This window comes from Corvus kubaryi, unplaced genomic scaffold (assembly GCF_017639235.1).
Source record: "Corvus kubaryi isolate FWS band 111438036 unplaced genomic scaffold, C.kubaryi_AGA036_p1.0 37354, whole genome shotgun sequence".
In the NCBI taxonomy this organism is placed as follows: Eukaryota; Metazoa; Chordata; class Aves; order Passeriformes; family Corvidae; genus Corvus; species Corvus kubaryi.
In genome coordinates, this window is record NW_024581116.1 from 17,277,493 (window position 1) to 17,298,789 (window position 21,297).

General features: G+C 33.9%; 1 protein-coding gene across 1 annotated transcript in view; it reads right to left on the bottom strand.

Annotated features, from left to right (window-relative positions):
- Positions 1–21,297, bottom strand: part of SNTG2 (syntrophin gamma 2) — a 193,383-nt gene that overhangs the window by 9,798 nt on the left and 162,288 nt on the right. The window contains exons 15-17 of the mRNA XM_042032748.1: positions 19,818–19,889; positions 16,231–16,440; positions 1,251–1,343 (exon numbers count right to left, since the gene is read on the bottom strand). Of these exons, the coding sequence (XP_041888682.1) occupies positions 1,251–1,343; positions 16,231–16,440; positions 19,818–19,889 (375 nt within the window). The remainder of the gene's footprint in view (positions 1–1,250; positions 1,344–16,230; positions 16,441–19,817; positions 19,890–21,297) is intronic.

Below are 21,297 nucleotides of genomic sequence, written 5' to 3' on the forward strand. Positions count from 1 at the left end.
CTATCTGCTGGTAGTCTGTGTTTCTCCTCAGGTAAGCAACAAAGATTCATCTAAATCCTCCTCGTCATCAATTCTGAATGTAGGCACTGTGACACAAAGTCCTATTAATAGAGTAAGTTTATAATTTTAAAGGTAGGAGTACATGCAGTCTTCACACTTAAAAGAAACCCTTTCTATAGGCTAGAGAGATTACTTCCTACAGTTAATTTGTGGTTACATGCAAATTATGCAAGAAGCAGGATTCCAGAATGTAGTATCACCTCAGTCAGAGAAGGGTATACAAAAGTATTTCCTGAAATTTTATATTGCTTTGTGGGATAGCACAATTTAATTTAATTAGTCTAAATTTTCATGCAATCTTGGTCATTATTTCTCTGCACAAAAATTTCAATAGATTTGAAATTTTGGGGCATTTTGGCCCCAAACCCACAAAATGCCAACATGCAAAAGCTAGATCCTGCATCAGTATTTCCAAATGCAGTGTGTTTCCTCTTCACTTAGAATGACTGACTGAATTTTTAAAATATATTTGAGAAGACAGACCTTCTACTGCACAGTCCTATTAATGCAGGAACATTTTTTGTATATATGTTTGCTTCTACTGTCAAAAAAATATTAAAATTCACTTAGAATAATATGCATTAAAGAACCACTAAATTATATAGAAAATAATAGCATTATAGACAGGGCTTGGAAGTTGGCATGTATCATTAACCATTCCCTGTAGGCACTTTCTATATAGCCACTGTTTTGCAAGATATGTCTATGTAATCTTATAGATTCTGACTTTGAAAAACATTTGCCCTTATTCTGTTTATTTCAGACATGACCTAAATTTCTTATGATGGAAGAATAATTAATCCTATTTTATATCTGTAGCTTCAAAACAAATAGAATCAGGTGACATTTCATTTTTTTTCATGACTTGTAATCTTTTACAAATCTTGAAGTTTTTTCATTATAACAAACCAAGTTCTCTGCTAAATATAACTTTCCTTTGCTTTTATTAGTTGAAAAGGAAGTTACTTTTTTTGTATCTTTCTCCAAAATGTATCTTTACATGCTATACAACTGTAATTGCCCCTTTCAAGTCCCAAATTGACTACATTTCAGTAGGGCTAAATAAATAAATATTACAGTACATTGGAAGAATAAACACTGGGCATAAACATGAAAAAAATGCAATAAATGATAACTTCAATAACTGTAAAACAATACAGAGTTATGTTTTCCTCTTCTTTTACTCTTACCTTTGTTTTACTGTCAAAACAGGTAAATCCTAGAGCAAAGTCGACTGTGAAACACAGGGTATCCCCTTGCCAACTGCACATATATGTTTTAGACTGAAAAAAAAAGGTATGATTTTTGAGAGGACAACCATCACTGTAAATAATCTTATTAAAATAATATTTTATGCAGGTGGTTTTGGGTGGGAAGTCACTCAACTGACAGCACTGGTACTGCTTTATATTACTATGTTTGAAAATGATCAAAAACTTCTGACTGTAAATCCTTATCACATCTGTCAACTAGACATTAACTGGAGCTCTTTTATATTTCAAGTCACTCTTCTACAAAATAAATATATTCATGAAAACCAACCCTTGCAAAATGCAACCCAGAACAAACAAAACCAAACCTGACTACTCTATACTTTTTAAGCCTGCTTAGACCTGAGCTATAAATGACTTCTGATATCACTTCCAGCAAATGTGCAGCCAACAGTGCCTAAATGTTCAGTCATTGCAATCTAATTATGAAAAAGCATTCTGTCTGCTTGACCTCTCCATCTGATTTAAACTTTGTAGAGAATCCTTCTGTTTTACAACATTTTTTAATTTGGGTCTGGTGACATGCCAGCACAGCACTATGTTAATGTTAGTTAATGTAATTTAATAGTAAGATCTAATAGCTATCATGTCTTAGTTAGCACTGATACTTGCTAGACACTGCAATCTATATACCAACTCCATGATAACCTTTCATATTAGAAAGGAAAAACGTCTGTTTTATTAACAAAATGCAGCAGTTCTGTTTAAACTTCTGAATAAGATTTACAGTAAAAAGTCAATTAACTCTTTCCAGGCATTTTTAAGACTCACTAACTCAGGTATATGACAGGTTCTGAAAAGACATGAACAAGATTTGCTGTAATATGAAACAGCCCCATGGCATTCACCATGGATAAACAGTTAATAGCAAAAAGCCCATTGCCTTCAGCATGAGTAGAGATCAGATCCTGTTTCCAGGCTTTCCTTGCCACACCTTACCAGCCATTTATAAGATTATACCTTTGTGCCTTAAGAAATTTTGATTTTTTTTTTGTTTTTTCCAAGGAACCATTGCTTCACTCTCATTGATACATCATAAACCTCAATGTTGCCTCATGCTTAGACATTTGTCTACACAAAAGGTTTATATCTGGATAGTTTCCTTTAATTAAAAATACAACTTTTAAACACAAGAATGCTATAGAGGAGAGACTGAAAGCATTAATAAACTTGCTTAAGATTAAAACTGCTATTTTAATTGTTTTTTAAAGATTTTTTGTATAATCTAAAACTTCAGCATGATTGTAAAGGTTTCCTTACTCCAGTATTAATAAAAATAGTTAGTTATACTAAAACAAGCATTTCTGAGTTACAGTTACGACATTTTAAAAGGATTTTGAAAGGGCTAGGAGTGATATCAATTCATAAGTGCAAATTAGTATTATAATCTTCTCCACAATAATGGAGATGTATAATATTTCTGAATAAATTAATTTGCTCATTGGTGTTCAAAGATCATATTATTTGTCATTTAAAAAGATTGCAGTGATTGATTTTCAGTTAGAATGACATTTAGATATCCTTATATTTCATTCAGTAATTAAAAGGTGGCATTAAGCCCCAGTCATAACTTATTCTCCATTATTTTCCAATTAAAAAGGTTATACTAGTTGAGCTCTGACTCAGCAAAGCAATTTTTAAAATTGATAAAAATTAGATTCCCCTAATGGGTAAGCATATAATTGCTCAGCCACAAATGGTGAATACTAAAATGAACTATTCACAAATAATTAGCTTGGAGTACTTTACAAATATTCAATATTAGGAAATAATGGAACCAGTTTGGAAATTATTCATAAATACTAGAGACAAACATAATATGCTTCATTTTCAGTTACTTCAAATAGATACGTGGTTTGTACTTACAAAACACGCTCACAGAGTTTTCTTTACAACAGAATTAGTTTGTATTTTTTGTATAAATTTAAAAGCCTGCTCATGGCATCTCCTCAGTTACTTTGAACAGGTTCTCAGAAAGCTCTGTGGTAAAGGACCCCCATCTCTACTCATTAACACTAGGACAGGGCATTATTCCTTTCCATTTTTGCCTTTGGAATAAACTTCCCATACACTTGCAGTTGCGATCACCCTTGGCAATCTACAATAATTGTTTACATGGAAACTTAACGTCAGAGGTCTAGGTTCAGCTGTCTTTAAGTGTATTTTGGAAAAAAAAAAAAGCCAAAAACCCCCAAAAAACGAAAAAAACCCACTCCATATTAGCCAGCTTGCTAAGTCACAGTTTAAACAACAGAGAGAAGAATAGGCCTCACACTGCAGTAACTAAGAAAATTGTAGTATATGACCTAGATCAATCATCTAATGTTTTCTGAGCAATGTAATGATCCATAGAATCTTATATTTGTAATAAAAGACAATTACAGAACTTCTACCTGTGGAATTGTTCAGGTATCAGTATCTCAAAGCATATACTTTTAACTCATGAAAAGATCATTACGTTGATAATATCTCTGTTCAAATAGCAAAAGAACAGTATTTCTGACTCCTTTATGACAGAATACCTCAGACAGTCCTCCTGACACTGGTCAGAAGCATTACACTTGTCTGTCTCTGGCACTGACATCTGTCCTCCAAGACCCTGAGAGGGCTTAATAGTTACAATGACTACACATACACTCTCACTCTCTTTCCCATAGACAGAGATTTCCCAGAAGTAATTCAGCTTTGAACTGTATTTGGTGGTCAAGAAACAACTGGGCATAGCACTTAGTGCCATGGTCTAGTTAACAGGGTGCTGATCAGTCTGGTTGGACTCGATGATCTCACAGGACTTTTTCATCAGTTTTACAAAAGGGCAAGGACAAGGGGCAGTTTGCTTCAGTACTCTAAAACAAAGATTAATGTAGGATTCTCTCTAACAAATATGATCAATGAGAGGCCAATTAATTCCAAACCCAACTTTTATGATTATGAGTTACCATGACTCTTTCTCTCAGGGGAGGGAATGTGTTTGTAAACAGCTCAGCTAAGACAACCAGAAGGCCTTTGAACTTGGTTAATAGGTGTTAGGTATCCAAGACAAGAGGTGAGTAAATGCTAAAACTGGAAAATGAATGCATAGGAAAAGACAACAACTGGGACTTACTTATTTCCACTCAGAGAGGAGAGCACAAATATACCTCAGATATCTGTAAGAGACAAAGCCTGAGGGACAAACAGAAAGAGGGACCACTTCATGTGTAGTCACTGGCCTGTGATGAGGCTGAAGCACAAAGACTGGGTGAGTAGCAAGCACCACCGCAGCCCAGACATAGATGTCTGGGGAAGGAAAGGCAAGGATAAGGATGAACCCTCCTCTCCTTCAGGTTCCTTCTCTGTGTAGGGGTCCTTGTCCACATTAAGCTATAGTACAATGGCAGAAGGAAGCACGCAGACCCTCCAGATCAGAGGGAGACCTTCTGATTTCTCCACACATGTGCGTCTCCCATGTAGGCTAAAGCTACAATTGGTTTCTACAACTGGTAAGTACAATTGGCTTCTTCTGGGACTGGGCAGTCCAAATGCTTCTAAATAAATCATGATAAGCACTGGACTTTTTGCAACAGACTTTTGTTGTTACTGGAATATGAGTTTATTGCAATGCTTTAGCTGGAAGGCTTAAATTTGCCCAAGTTCTGCCACAGGCATCCAATGTAGTACCTCTGGATTCTTTTTTGAAGACATAGAGTCCTTAATGTTACTCTGATGTGGGATTGTATTCTGTCCAAGAAATAGGGGTCCAATTTGCTTTTGTTTTGCAGTAAAATTCTTTAAAATCAAGATTAATAACAATAACTGTCAGTTGAAATAGCACATTCTGAGATCATCAACAAAGATTCTTAGTAAAGTACCATTTAACATATTTCTTTAAGAATCAGGGCACCAACCTTTTCAGTCAGTACTCCTTTTCCTAAGTTTTCATGGCAAATAAGTTTTCTAAGGACCAAGTGAGACTCACTGATGTTGCTCATCTAAGTGCAACACAGAAAAATGACATTGTGTACATTCATTTTAAATGATATTACTTTTACAACTCTCATGCTGTTGCTCCTAATGTCTCATAAGATTTACAGTTTCAAAAATTCAGCTGATGATTGACTACTTTGCAGTTAATTATTGTCTTGCATGAAGGAAACTCCTCATCTTGCTTTAACTACAGCACCAATATGCAATATATTCATTACTTTTGGACTCAGATATGTTCTACTGAGCAGGAATTGTAGTGTTTTAAATCAGCCAAAATACAGAAATAATACCTATTTTCTAGTCTAAGTGAATACAAATTGGGCATGCACATGATTTTGCTTGTTTATTTTCCAAGAAGCAATTGGGAAGTTGGTAATACATTTACGCTTTCCTGCTTGAACTACATATTCTCCCTGCTATGCTGTTAACTACTTTATAGATGTAGATATACATTTACTCTAAGATGGGCTGTAAAGCTTTATTACATATAAATGGGAACACAGACATTATGTCTCACTATACTCATGATATAGAATTTAACACACACTTTCTAAAGATAAATTATAACCAGACATCACAGCATTTAGGAAATAGCCATATCCGTACAGTACACATATTGCATATTGTATTCACTTACTCCCTTTAAGCTAAAGTATGTGCTATGCCTCTGTCTGGAAATAATATGCCATCAATGTAAAAAATGCTAAAATATTTTCAAAAATTTGCCTTTTCTTAGAAAAAGTATTTACATTAACATCAAATTATGCTATGAATCCAAAGAATGTATTTTTGGAGTAGAAAACTCTAGCATTGCCAATTTGAACTGATAAAATTTTAGCATCCTCCAAATATTGCTTCTACTTGTTTCTTTTTATTTCTGAGACCAAATCCCTCTCCATGTTACATTTAATTTTTTTTTTGTTTTGTTTTTCTGTCAGTGTCAGCAAAAACTGGGAGAAATTTTATAGTATTTGTCAGAGGAACTTAAATGCCTGAAAGAGAGAAGGACCTAAATGATGTGTTATTTTATTCTGCATTAGAAATAAAATAATGCACACCAGCATTCAAGATACAGTGACGGGGAGGGATAAAATCATACCAACAGCAGATGGTTTGGAACACAAATTCTTGCATTAAGACTTTATACAGCAGCTTTTTACAAGCTTCTGACAGGAGTAAGGTATCTTAATGCATCCAATGTATTTACAAAAATATGGAGTTTGGTAAAAGCCTTAATATGGGACCAGATCTGTCAAAAAAAAAGTCTTTATGAAAAGTCCACTTTTAGCATTAAAAAAATGCAAGCAGGATGTGAAAATGAAGAGTAACCAGAGTTATTACAGTTGTATTGAGAAATAGATATCAGCCCACATATAGAGAGAGTACTAGGAGGCAAAATTAAACCCCTTAGTTCTGAACACAGCAAAACTTCCAAGAGTATTTTTGCACAGAATTACTTGTGCTAAACAGAAATGCTTTTTAAACTCTTTGAAACTGCAAAATCATTGAATTAAAAATGCAGATGCTTTGGCTTTCTCATATTTAAAAAACACTGTTATTTTACAGTAAAATATTTTATATATAATCTTTTTTTAAAAGCAAAACTTTCAGAACATGTTTATAAAGTAAACCGAAAGCATTGTCACTCTGAATCCAGATTATATATGAGAAAATGAAACAACAATAAAACCCATCATTCATCTAAAGCATTAAGAGTTTTCAGAAATTTCATCTAGAACAGACTCCCAAAGCTCAGGTGTACTCCTCTTCCAGACATCAATAAAAAAGGATCAGTGAAATAATTTCAGTGAGAGTGATCAAATGAATACCATCTTCACTTAAACAACTGTGGCAGATCCACTCATTTTCCCATACCTTTAAGGATTTCGTCATGTCACAATTAAAAGGTTACAGAACTTTGATAATTATGGATAGATACAAATAAAACTACTTCATTGAAAAAAACAGATCTGTTTAAAAATGTTGTATATTCCTTCAAAGTCTGCTGTTGCTGCAGCCAAAGGAATTACATCTTAATATCCTAAAATGACTCTTTTTTCACATGCTTTGCTGGCATTAGTATAAAAGTGCATTCTCATATAAAAGATGGTACTGTAATCTGGTGATTTCAAGAAGACATCATAGTTGGTTTTTTTAAACATTTGTGCACATTTGTGGTTCAGTATATCTGTATGCAAGAGACACTCTGGCACTAAAGTAAGATTTTTCAAAGGACTCAAATGATGGCTCATTATATTTTCACTGAATTTCAAAAAAAGCTTCTATTTATTTCAGTAGAAGTGGGACTAGCTCGGGGCTTTACAAAATAATTCCTAAGTTTAATACATCCATGTTTTAAAAGCTGGTCTTCTCAGGATACTGCTAGACTTGAAACTTTTGCCTTTAGGTCATCTACTGAAATAACTATCTGATCTATTAATAATTGTTAATTTGTAATGCTCATGACATTATAACAGCTAACTGCACAAATGCTTTGCTTAGTAGAGCTCTCATTGGACAGACTGTCTTTTCAGAAACTTTCAGCATCACTGATATTAGGCATTAAACCAACATGCAGATATTAGGGTTACATGTACATATGGGATCAAGTGAATTTTACTCTACAGCGAGTTGTGTTCCTATAGGAAGATGGAGGTGAACTTGTAGGTTCAGCTATTCCTTGGCAAAACAGATAGTGCAGAGCTGGATGCCTACTTTTGGCCATGGCATTCTCTCTGTAATATGAACCTATAGCTAAAGCAAATCTGACAGAAGAGAAGACTTGCTACCCCCTCTGCTGAACAGGCAGACAATGGCTTAAATCGTTTGTAGGAAAAGGCAGTGAGAAAAATGGACGCAGTAGGACAAAATCTAAGGGCAGCAGCTTAGAAATTATTATCTTCTAGCAGGGAAAATTCAAATCGTGTTCTATAGGCTTGGCTTATGTCAGGAAGAGATTGTGCTTCCTCATCTCTGTGTCTGAGCAATGGCTACATCATTTTGCAGCAACTAATTTTTCCATAAAGAAAAGCAAGAATCAACAGTGACTTAAATGTTAAGAGTTTCCTACATGTAGATTGTCCCAAGCATATTTTCACATAACTGAGACAGATTCCCAGTGGCAATCACAGTAATCAAGCTGTTTACTAAAACCGCTTGTTTTAGTAGAACCAGTAGAACTCTACTGTCTTACTTCAGCAAAGACAACAACTTAATTTTGATACAGTTTATTATTACATAATAATAAATATTTTTCATCTCTGGTGATCTATAAATTCTGGAATGTCACAGTTGAAAAGGGAATTTAATCAGAAATATCAAGAGACATTCCTGAGTACAAAATTAAGTTCTGAATAAATGATGCTTTGACTGGGACTTAGTTTCTCTGCCTGATTCTTATAAATCGTGGGTGGGGAATAATAAGGAACACCAAAATTAAAAACAAAATCCAGCATCAAATTTCTAAGGTAATATTACTGTATAAATTTGAAATTCCATGACAGTAAATTATTGACAGTAAATTCTTGACAGATTTAAAAGAATCACTGAATGGTTTGGGTTGAAAGGGTTCCAGAGTGGGCCTATTGCAGGGACACCTTCCACTAGACCGGGGTGCTCAGAGCCCCGTCCAACCTGGTCTTGAACTCCTTCAGGGATGAGGCATCCACAGCTTCTCTGGGCAACCTGTTCAGTGCCTCAACACCTTCCATGTATAGAATTTATTCCTAACATGTAATCTAAACCCACACTCTTTCAATTTAAAGCCATTCCCACTTGTTCTATCACTATGTGCTCTTGAAAAAGTCCCTCACCAGCTCTCTTGTGGTTTCTTCCTTATTCAAGTCTATAAGACCCTCTGGAAAATAGTAACAAAACTAGATTCCCGTGACATAATTTTTATCTAGATATTTGGATTTAAAAATAAATATATGTAATATATATAATATATTTAGATGTACTCTTTCAATATAAATAAATGCAATTTTAAGAATATCTTCTATTTTTAGAAATAATGGTCAGCATTTTATATTAATCAGGTTTAAAATAAAGGATACAGAAACAAGTTGGAGTTCAATAGCCTTGTAAATTGGTACATTCTCTCACTGTTTTAAAAATTCTAATAAATGCATCACTTGATTTTCATCTTTTATGTGAATTGTTGAATTATTATTAATTATTAAAAATGTATTTACTATTAATTTGTATGGTTCTCAGAACCTTTCTTTGTGTTAGAGAATGGTGGGTTTTTTGCATCAGTGTGAAAATGAATTAGAATCTAACACCATTTCTAAAGGTGACCAGTTAAATTAGAATTGTAATAAGCTTTCTGTGCATAATGAAAACAATCTAAAACTTAATTGTGTAATTAAACTGAATGTTTCTTGTAACAAACTGGTGAGTATCTTTTTAATGATGCTATAAATCTAACCTAATCTAAATGCTATTTAATATCTCACCTGAATGTAAGGAGAATATTTCCTTTGCTTAAATGTTTGTCTCAGAAATTAGTTCTGAAATTAGCATATGGTGGCATTTCCACTCTTAAAAGGACTCCTACACATAACTCTGTTTCATATATGCTTTGCAATCATCACAGAATTAAAAAAAGAGATAGCACTGCTAACTCTATTTAATATTTTTGCAATTTCAATATATTATTTGCAGCTCACAAGGCTTACACTGTGATCAACCAATCACGTTTTACTCAATCTCTCAGTTCACCATGAAGAATTAATAGAATCATAAACCAGAAATGACAATTACTTCCTATTCTGATTGCCTAATTTCTGCTAGGTTTTATTTAAGAGGACTTCTTTTGGCTCAGTCTCCAAGGGTGATTCAGACTACTATTTCTACACCACCATTTAATTCCCAAAGATGGGAATTAAACACTGTGTTTGTTTTGATGGCAGACTTACTGAGACAGCCAAAGTTCTGAGCATCTCGGGAATCAGGTAGTTGAAAGAGTTAGGTAAGCTGTGATAGATGAGTGGAAAGATAATTAATCTCTGACCAAGTTCCAGTGGGGGCACAGTCTCTAAGATCCATTCTGATTCTATCTCGCTTGAGTTGTAGTAAGATCAATTAAAAATGCCACTAAAGAATGACTAGAAAACACGTTTTGTGTAATGTTGCAGGAAGAAGACACAGGAAATGAACTTCTTGTAGGCTGTCCAGATATGAGTATCACAAACCCTTCAGTCTTCTCTAAAACCAAAATCTTCAACTGAACTTGTACCTTTCACGCTAAAAAATAGTTTGAGATGGGGCTAATTCTACACTTCCATGCAGGTTGGCCCCCAAGGAAATGAAAGGAATACATATCCCTGACCTGAACGCATCCCTTTACATTCTTAGTGGCTTGTTGAGCGCTCAACTTTAAGCAAATATAAAGGCATGTTGCTAAAATATGCATTGAAGTTCAGTTTTTAAAAATAATATATTTAGAAGTCATTTGAACTTTTATGTAAGGGATTTTCTTTGTCTGGCTTGTAATTTTGAAATCATGAGGAATTTATAGTTATCTCTGGTGGACAAAGAATAAATGCCCAAGCACATAAATTAATTTTGGCTCTTTCTGGAGGTGCTCAAGATACGGGAGCTATTTATTCATTTAATTTGGTGAAAACATGAAGTCTTAAAATGCCAGTGCAATTTTGTGTAGCTTTTTCTTTTTGATCTTTCATCATTATGTGATTTTACACACCAAAGCAGCAAGTAGGTGATTTAATAATAAACATTGCTTCTCATGTTATAAACCACTTATTGCTTGTGACTGGTTAATAAGTAGCACATATGCATACAGTCACTATTACACTGATATTTTATACAATAAAGTCAACTGAATACTTTTAAAAGGAAATTATGAGAAAAAATACTGGTTTCCTTGAAAGGTTATTGAGGTAAGTTAGAAAGAACTTATTCACTTCTGTATGTGTCAAATTAGTTGTAGTGAACCCTTTTGGAAGATTTTTAATAGAGGTGTGCATCTAAAATTAAGTAACAGTCCAGAAAAAACAGCAAGCAGTTGTAATGAGGAGGTTGCATAGATTATTTCCTGAGCTGTGAAAGAAGATGAGAGGGAAAGCATTACATGGACAAGTTTTATAAAGAAAACTTTAAAGCCATAAATCTTTACTAGAAAAACAAGTGGTGAAAATCAAAACCTGCCAACAGTATTCTGAAAGGATTTGTACAATAAACAATATATGTTTCATGGAAAGCAACTTTCTCCTTCTCAGATGAAAATTTTATTAATAGGCTAGAAATTAATTCAAACTGATGAACGAGCAAAATCTATGACAAGATATTACAAGGAAATTAAAAAGAGGGATAGAAGATAGCAAAAAGTAGCCAGGACCAGACACTTAATGAAAAATAGTCCAACAAGCAAAAAGGGAAAGACATGTAAAGCTGAGGAAAGGTTATTGAGTTAACCACTTCTTCAAAACAGTTATGTGATTTTTTTGGTTGGTTGGTTAGTTTTAATCATCAATAACACGATTGCAGATTCCTTATGCATTTCATACAGATCAGCCTGAAGAACACACAGTGTATAGGGGGGAAATGTTAAAGTGGAACAGGAAGATGATGAACTAAGCATCATGTAAGGTGTGTCACTCTCATGTCTGTCATCTTTTTTAAGCATGGAAGACTCAAGTTCACAGATGAAAACAGCGACTGCCTGGAGTAACTAATATGTAAAAGCAAATAGTTGTTGCTTATAAAACAAAACAAAATTATTAATTGCACTTATCTATTACTTAAATTTTTAGGAATTTTAATCACGGTGTTTTAGCAGCACAATATTTGCAGAAAGAAAATTAAAAGTTTAATGTGGGAATCCTATAGAAATGAAGCTCCAGGTCTGCATGCACAATTACTCTCAATAATTATTTTTGCTTTATCCACGAACAGACATAAGCTGTCTGAGAGCAATTCTGAGTCACAATGATTCTGAGTCACATATTCAGCATCAAAAATCTTACTATAGAATGATTTGGTGTTAAGTTCTAGGAAAATAAAGACATGTTAAAAATGCATACAAAAATATAAAGCATCCACAGAATATGGAATTTATGTTAACTGATTTAAGAAGAGGGAAAACACAGGATAATTGCATCATACATTTATGTTCATTATAAAATGGTTTTGGATTTCCAATAGTGTTAAGTGAAATAATTTGCAACATTCATAAATCTTAATTTGTTTACTTTGGTTTTTTGCTTTGTTTACTTTTATTTGTAGTGTATATTTGTCACATGAGGACCCTGTATCATTCCAGGAACATGAATTGTACTGCTAACATTTCTCTATACATTCATATCCCTGACTTGAACAAATATATATAATAATTTTATTTCAAGGGTTTATTTCTCTGTTGATGTCAGTCACTGAATCACAGAAAAAAATGGAAAAAAGTTAACTAGAAGTACTTACCTTTAAGCATGGAAAATAACAAGGCAGCAAAACTTCTTGATTATTCTGTTATAACTGAATGGAATCCAGCCTATTTTAATTCTTGGAGTAACTCATATTAAACAAATTTTTTGTCCAAGCAATGCAAATGGTTTCAATTGAGTAGGTTATTCAGCTGTATGAGGATTGGAAAGAACTTGCAGCATCTTCATCACAGCTGGAAGTACGAAAGGAAAACTTTCTTTTGTGTTAGAATTGCTAGTGAGGAGAGTATGTAACCATGTCTTATCACTATATACTAACTGCAGGTACTTTAGAGACACTGGTAGATGACTTTCCCACTGCATGGTTTTTTTCAGTTTTCTGAGAATTCTTTCATTTGTAAAGCAGACTCCTCTTTTCTGTCCTTTTCCAGCCATGGAACAAAGCTTACATGTACAAGGTTTCAAGATGACAAAACTGTTGGTCCAATTTTTCTACAGGTGACAGTGAAATGTATTACTGTCACCCTTTCCTCTGTCCACTACCACATACTGTTCCAATATTCTCCTCCATCCTCCTGTTGAACAGAACTGATCCAAATCATCCCTTTGAGATGTTTCTGCATTAATTTAATAATCATATCCAGGACTCAGATAAGTCAGTATAATTTCCTTTGGAAAAAATAGTCTGAGGCAAGGGAACAATACTGATTAAGAAATTAAAAAAAGACAACATTGAAAAAATGTGAAATAAAATCCTGTAGTACTGACAAGACCAACCTGAAGGGTCAAAGAATTAGTAAGAGCTCTGGAAAATGTGCTAGCATCTTATTTTTGAAGATTTCTACACTATAAATATCTTGGAAAAAAAACAAAACCAGAAGACAAATTATCTAATCAGAGCATCATTTATTCATCTTGCACTATTTAGGATGTTTCAGGTGAGACAAACATTCTTGCTGGGATTTGTGGGAGATGATTTAACTTCAATATATAATTGAGAAGTTTTCATTGCCTATCTTCCACCATTGCAATGCTGACTTTTATTACCAGACTCACGGAAACACTTTTTAACAGCATTTCTCTCTTTCAGTTGCCTTTCTGCTTTACTTCCATTGCACTTTTATTGCCCCCATCTAGCCAAGTTATGCCATCAGCAACTACAATAGTTCTTCTAGGAAAAAAATCCCATATATTTCTAGCACATGGATCCAATATCTGTTTGCTTGTTATCATTGTCTGTAAATAGATTCATTTCACCAGGAACACTGAATTTCAGAGTTTCTCAGTAAACTTCTTTTTGTAAACAATTGCAGCTTGAAATAGGGCTCTAAGATAGCTGGAAGGGGAACAATATTGTGAGGGGTGTTTCTTCCTGCTTTATTGCATCCTTTCTGTCATCTACTGCTGCTACCATTTTCAGAAGAAATGTAAAAAAAAAAAAAAAAAATCACACAACACGGGTAGATAAAATTCAAATGGCCACTGCAACTTAACATTTCTTTTTGTAAACTGCATAAGGACAGAATCTTCTCAGAAATACAGCTCTAGTTGCAGAAACACCAAATACAAAGGGTATGTACAGGATAAGGTTAACAAAAACTTATAGGCAAGCTCCTAACTACACTCAACAGTAAACAGGACAGAGCCCCTTTTAAATAAGAATGGCTGAAATGGCACAATGCAATCCAACACCTGCCATGAATTTTGCCCAATCATTTATGAATAAAAAATAATTTCCTAAATTCTCCAAAAGAATAACTTTTACAGACTGGCATACCAGTGACAACCTTGAATTTTCTGGATACTGAAACACCAGTTCTTTTTCTATTTTATGTAATATTAAATTGCAGCTGATTCATGCTGCTCTTGACATTATTCTGAAAAGAAAGGCACTCGCAACAGCATTTATGTTTTGAAGGAAGAAATACAATAGTGCAGTCAAAAGACTTTTCACTGCTGGAGAATGACCACAGCACTCTGAACTCCACTGACACAGTGGTTTACAGTAAATTTGGATGTATCCAACCGTGTGAGAGAAAATTAAGATATAGGAAAACACATACGGAGACTTGAACACTGTAATCAGGATTTTATTCGAAAGACTCTCCTGGAGGTTTCACATAGGTTATACCACAGCTGCAGGAAATTTAATGTCTTTTTTTGTGAAATGAGTCTAGATGACTGTTTGATTCAAATGACAAAAGATCATTCCACAAGCAAAGAATCATTCCTTAATTTTAAGATCATAAGGATATAAAAGAAAAACAAGTTTTGAGATTTAACAATAAATATTCAGAAATCCAATCAGATAAAGAGCCAGCTAATCTCCACCCTTGTTATACTTAATTTTAATTATGTTATCTGCTTTCTATATGGATAATAAATATGAGGATTGAATGGTTGGTCAAACAGTTGTATCATAATTTCTTGGAGGGTTCATGTGAGAAAATACTTTATGCATGCTCAATATGCATTATTAATCCCTCCCTGATGCACAAAATTTTTCAGGAAGAATCAATTTTTTCCTAAAGAGCTGCATTTCTTCTCAGAAGTGCAGGACTAGGAACATTACTGTTAGAAAATCTTTTTTTATTCCTTCATCAGTCTGAAGAGACAAATGGAGGGTTTTAAGCAAGCACCTTGTTAGAACCCAGAAACCTGGTTAGAATCCCAGAGATTTGTAAATTTAGACAAGCTGATTCAACACCTGTGATAGGACTCCTGCTCCTTGCAAGTCATGTTAATACAATGCTGTGATCCAGTGTTCTCACTATTTCAAATGCCTTTCGGAGGTTCAGAGGGCACAGTAAACCTGAGCATACCAAATCAAATTTGCATTTGTGCTAAACTGTGTAAATACATTTTTATTTGTGCTAAACTGTGTAAATACATCTTTAATTGAAGAAGGCCTATAGTCTCAATCCATACACTCCCATACCACTCGTCCTGTTCACTTGAGAGTATGGGTCTAGATTTACTAGCCAGCAGAAAGTGATAATCTGCCATTTCATTCTGGGAATTCAAGACTATTACAAACTTCTTTTCACTTTTATGCTGTCTTCAATCTCCTCCAATGTTAACAAGGACAATCTCAATTCACCAGTAATATAAGAGCAAAATATTTCTTCTTTGAAAACAGAACCATGATGTAAAACATAACCTATTTACTTTATGTGAGAGGAAAATTAGCTTTCTGGAAGAAAATGTTCAAGTTGGACTAAATAAACTCCTGTGAATTTTCCAGTGGTAAAATGTAATAATTTCCTGTTTTTCATAATCAAGGTGAACTTACAAATTACTACTTTAAATTATCAATCTGTCATAACATGCTCATTGACTGTTATTATACAGTCATTGACAGAAAAATATTGATGTGATGATGAACCTTTCAGAAGTCTTCTGTGTATTAAATGTACTCAGATCCTTAGTCATGGAGGACATCGATCTAATGCAATTATTAAGCATACAAACAATCTAAACTCGTTATACTTATTTTACAGATGAAATGATTTAAATTATTCACTACTTACCCCTGTTCGTTGAACTTCCAAGAAAATCGCTCTCTGAAATGATTTCTCCCACACTGCCAATTCACTGCCAAGCTCTACATTGAAATAATGACTCTTGCCATGTCCAACCATAACACTGAAACAATACGGCCTCTGGTCTTCAAGATCGAAGTCCTGGTGAATACCTAAATACAAGTTTGCTTGTAGCCAGCAATCATCAACAAGCCAGAGCTGAAAGACATGTTTCAGTATGTGATTCTTCATCTGGCAAAACCACAGTTGAAGCAACACTGTCTTCTGTAAGTGATGGGTACTTGGATATACTATGGCATTATGTCAACAATTAACTTGAAGAAATGTTCTAGGAGTTAAACAATTTTATCAAAGACAGATTCTCTCTTTGCTTTTTATTTGCTTTACCCCCTATCATGCAATCCAAGCTACTACTGCAGTTCCAAAATACTGGCAAAATCACCTAAGCAATACATATAAAATCTAAAATGAGTTTGTACCAATATATTGTTTACAGTGAAAAAGAAGGAAATCCCTGAATGTTTCAATACATTGCAGGAGGTGTGTACCAGCTCTACAGGAGACAATAATTACTCAATTCTACTTGGGTTCCAGTATTCGAAACCCCAAGGAATGCAGCAATTTATCAAGCACCCCAGGGCTAATTCTGGAAATAACAACATGAGCATGTCCTCTGACAGTTGTCAATGCTATTCTGTAACTACAAGGACATGGAAGCAAGATCCTGCCATCACTTTCAAGATAAAGAAGAGAAACTTCACATTAAACTTTCGTTATAAAAAATATCCCTGTAATAGAATGTAATTGTAAACAAATTAATACAAGAAACTTCCCTAATGTTTCAAGACTTCATTGATTAACATAAATATAGAGGAAAAGAAAAGGAAATAAAAAAGCTAATACTTACACATTAAGTACTTGCACAGCCTTAATTTCCAAATGACACATATTTTTATATTTCTATTTATCAGAGAGAACCTTTCCCTATCCCCCTTTCTTTATGATATCATGAGGCAGAAAAGACTGAAAGCCCAAAATAATTAGCAGTGATTCATGGGGCATCTTGGGAGCAGCACATATTGCCACCAGGGTTCACAGTACTGTGTTGTCAAAATTAGCCCTGCAGGTACTTGAGGAGAGAACCAACTTGATGAAGCTCAAAGTTATTTTACAACACTCCTTTGCACTGTTGAAAAGGACATTGAACAAAATTTCTGCATATATTCAGGTGTTCAGCAGCTATGGAGGGACAGGTATTACATCTGCTTCAAGACTCACTGCTGCATATCCTGGCTTGTAGACTACTATATTAGTATTTTTTAATTTGTATGTGAAAATACTAGGCAATAAAAGAAAATAAAATGTTTTTAAGACACATGTACAGGATTACAGTAAGAGTTTGAATTATGAGACAAGCTATAGGAATAAACACACATGATAAAAGACATTGCATTTCAAATCATCTGTTTGTTACCTCCAAATGACCACAAATATGCAAGTGCATGTTATATATATGAATTTTAAATCACATATTTGTGTATTCACATGTATGTATACATACACCCAAATCTAAAATACATCAAACATTTTGTTTTAAAATTTAAGTTCTATATTGGATTCTCATTTTCCATGTTTAACTCTTGTGTCATCATAAACATAGATGAGAAACTTACAATTAGGTATGTAACAAGAGCACCTCTTAAGAAGAGCACCTCTCCTTATAATTCATCTTTCATGAGAAGGTACAATACCATACTCTACCACAGTTTTGCACTAGTTCTAACCAGCTTCTGAAAATCCTTAAGAACACCCTCCCCAAACAGCAGCTTTTACAACACAACTCGATTATATGTAGTGCAGAAACGTTAATCTCTTACAATTTTTTCCTATCTCTTTTTGACTTGTTCAGTTTGCTTCATTGTCATTTATACAAAAGAATTGACAGAGAAGAGGTTAAAGAGTTCAATTTGGGCTTTTGCACTTTTGCTAACATATTCATGAAGACTAGCAATTAAGCATTCATTTATTAAAATGTCAAGAACATTAAAGAGTTGAATCTTGGGTAGTTTATTTCCCCACTTCTTTTTCTTAATGAAAAAGTCCAGCAGAAGTTGCTTTAAGGACAGAATATCCTTGAAATTATCATAATATTGAAGGAAGAACTGAGTTTCAGCAGTAATATTTAAAGGAAAAAAAACCAGAAACAAAACCCAAGCCGCAGTAAAATCTTCTCAAAAGGCTTAATGTGTATATATTTCATTGGTGCCTGACTTATTTATAAGTAAAATTATAAAAAATATTAAGGAGACCAAATAAATGATCTGTCTGCTTTTTGGTGGTGTCTCAGTGATGGGCAGGACCTGAATTTGCCCATATGTTCCCAGCTGGAGACATGGTCACACCAAAATAATGCCATGCCAACAAGAATATGGCTCTGCTCCTGTGCCTTGCATTCTGGAGCTGAGCTCTGGTCCTGAACTCCTGTTTTCCTTGCATGGCAGTGCCAAAACGTTTCCTTCCCATGTCCTAAATAACTGTTCAATCGGAAAAAACCCCAACAAATAAAAACCTCAACAAAAACCCCTACACACTGAAAACCAAACCAAACCAAAAAAACCCCCAACCAATGCCAAAAAAAAAGCCTTAAGCAGTTCTGCTTCAGTGCAGGATCTGTTACAGGTAACCTGCCTTTTCCACAACATCATTGCATGGTTAAAGGAGAAACAACAGAGGACAGGACAGCAGCTGGTGAGAACTAAAGATGACTTTTCATTTTTCACTGAAACAGTATTTTATCTGAAAAGATGGATTTTTTTTTCTGAAAATGTTAATTTTTACTCTCCTAGACAAACAGGCTCTCATCTAGTAGCCTTATCTCACCTGAAAAGTTGTTGGGTTTTTTTTGTTGTTGTAGAACAAAATTAATCTGATGCAATTTATTAGAAAATATATTCTTTAAGTCAATTATTTACACAAAGTGCTAAGATTTTTCCCCAAATCTTTGATTGGGCCAAGCTAGACAGAAAACATGACTGTGTCTAGTTGGGGGAAGAAAATGAATTCTGCGGGACACAAACCCAACATGTTGCCCTTTGTAAATAAAAACTCACTATAGTACTTGATAGAATAATCAATACATAAGATACAAAAAGGACAAAATTTTTTTCTTTTTAATTACTAAAATTAAATACAAGTATCTTTGTATGAATCAAGAACTACAGCAAGAGCATTATTCTTCATGTTGGCTCAAAAATCTGACCCACTAAGAAAAAAGCCAGTATCATTATGCTCAGCAGTGTGTCTCACTGACACTTCACACACCCAGCTCTAATACTGAAACCTTCCTTCAATATGAAAGCATTTTAGTAACTTGCTCACTTGGCGCTTAGCCAGTTTTCTATATTCTCTTACACTTGCACAGCTAATGGACTAGTGATTGCAAATAGTTTTTTAACAACAGATGAAATATTTGAATGCTAGCTATTCCTAGTTAAGATTAACTTGAGTTTATCATGAACTGGAAAAGGTAAACATTCTTTACTAAATAATATCATTGGAACTGCTGGGAAACCTACCTTGTGAATTTTAAATAGAACCTCACAGAGGTTATAGATTTTTTCAGCTCGTACCCAGTCTAGTGTGCTTACCTATAATATAAAAAAATAAATATTATAAACACATTCTTTATTCAAAAATCATGTTCAGATGAAAAAAACTGAAAAGGCTTCACCCATCATTATTCTGCTGGATGCTTTAAATACAGGCACAACACTTCATTTAATACCCAGCATTTAGAAAAGACTGTCAAATAGCATTAAATTTTTACAGGAAACAGGAATTAAAAAGGTGTTAAATAATTTCACTGGGGTTTTTTTTCCCAGTATGATGGAAACCTCTTTGTAATCTCTGTGGTTAGTTACACAAGCATATTTATTTCTCAAGATGCTAACACAGAGAACACAGTCTCAAACACAGAGCCATTCAGCTTCATGTCTCAATCTTAAAAAAATCTTACAATCAACATATCAAGATGTATTCCTAAATTCAGTTTTGAGTTTACATGCACTAGGGTGTGAATAATTCAATATTTATTCCAAAAACTGTAAAGGACTATGTGACTGAAATATTTGAAATTAAGAATAATATCATCTGTAGTCTTAATAATATGAAAATACCTATTTTTTGTTTCCCTTTGATTTCATTACTTAATCCTGTTGACATGACAGGCTGTTAAAATTTGACAGCAAGAATGATGTTCCAAGTTTTTACCAAATTCTACTTCATGGTATAATGTGATAATCTGTTTACTTTTAAAAACAATACCTAGCCTATGTAGTTCAAGAAAGAATAAAACAACTTATACACAAGAAAAATTCAAAGGGAATACATATTATATTTGCTTATATATTTTAGAGCAAAATCCTAGCACTTGGGGAATGCACAGGAATGGCTGCATAGATACATGAAGGATTTGACTAAATTGTAAATCTGAGGCTTTTGGCATATGGAAACAAGTGTTTAGGTAACTCTAATAGTGACTTGGCTAATTTAAAATTCTAGGGCTGATTCAGCTTTGTCCTATTCCCAACCCCTGCCCAAAAGGAAAAAAGCAGAAAAAAAAATTAAAACTATGTAAGTAAAGAAAAATTTGCTTGTCAAAAATCTGGTTTATGTGGATGAAACTTAACTAGAAAAAATGATGAAATTCAATAATTGTGTTCACAGTAGCACAAAAAGTATTTCTCCTGATGGTTTGCAAGGAGATATCAACATGTTTTGGTTGTTTTTAAATTTATCTTAAAGTTTAATTTTTAAGTCTCTTTAAATTCTAAGCTGTTAAACAGAATTGTAACAACAGGAGGAGAATCCAAACCACTACAACACCTACAGGCCTCTGATGCATCTTCTATTGGTTATTAAATGTTGCTTCAGAGTCCTTTGGAGGAGTAATGTGAACTTGGTGTTAGTTTCTTCCTAATCTTAAGAATCCGAATTAATTCTTAACAATCTAGCCTTCTCTCAGTTTCTCTTAGGTTAGATTAGGTTTTTGAGATG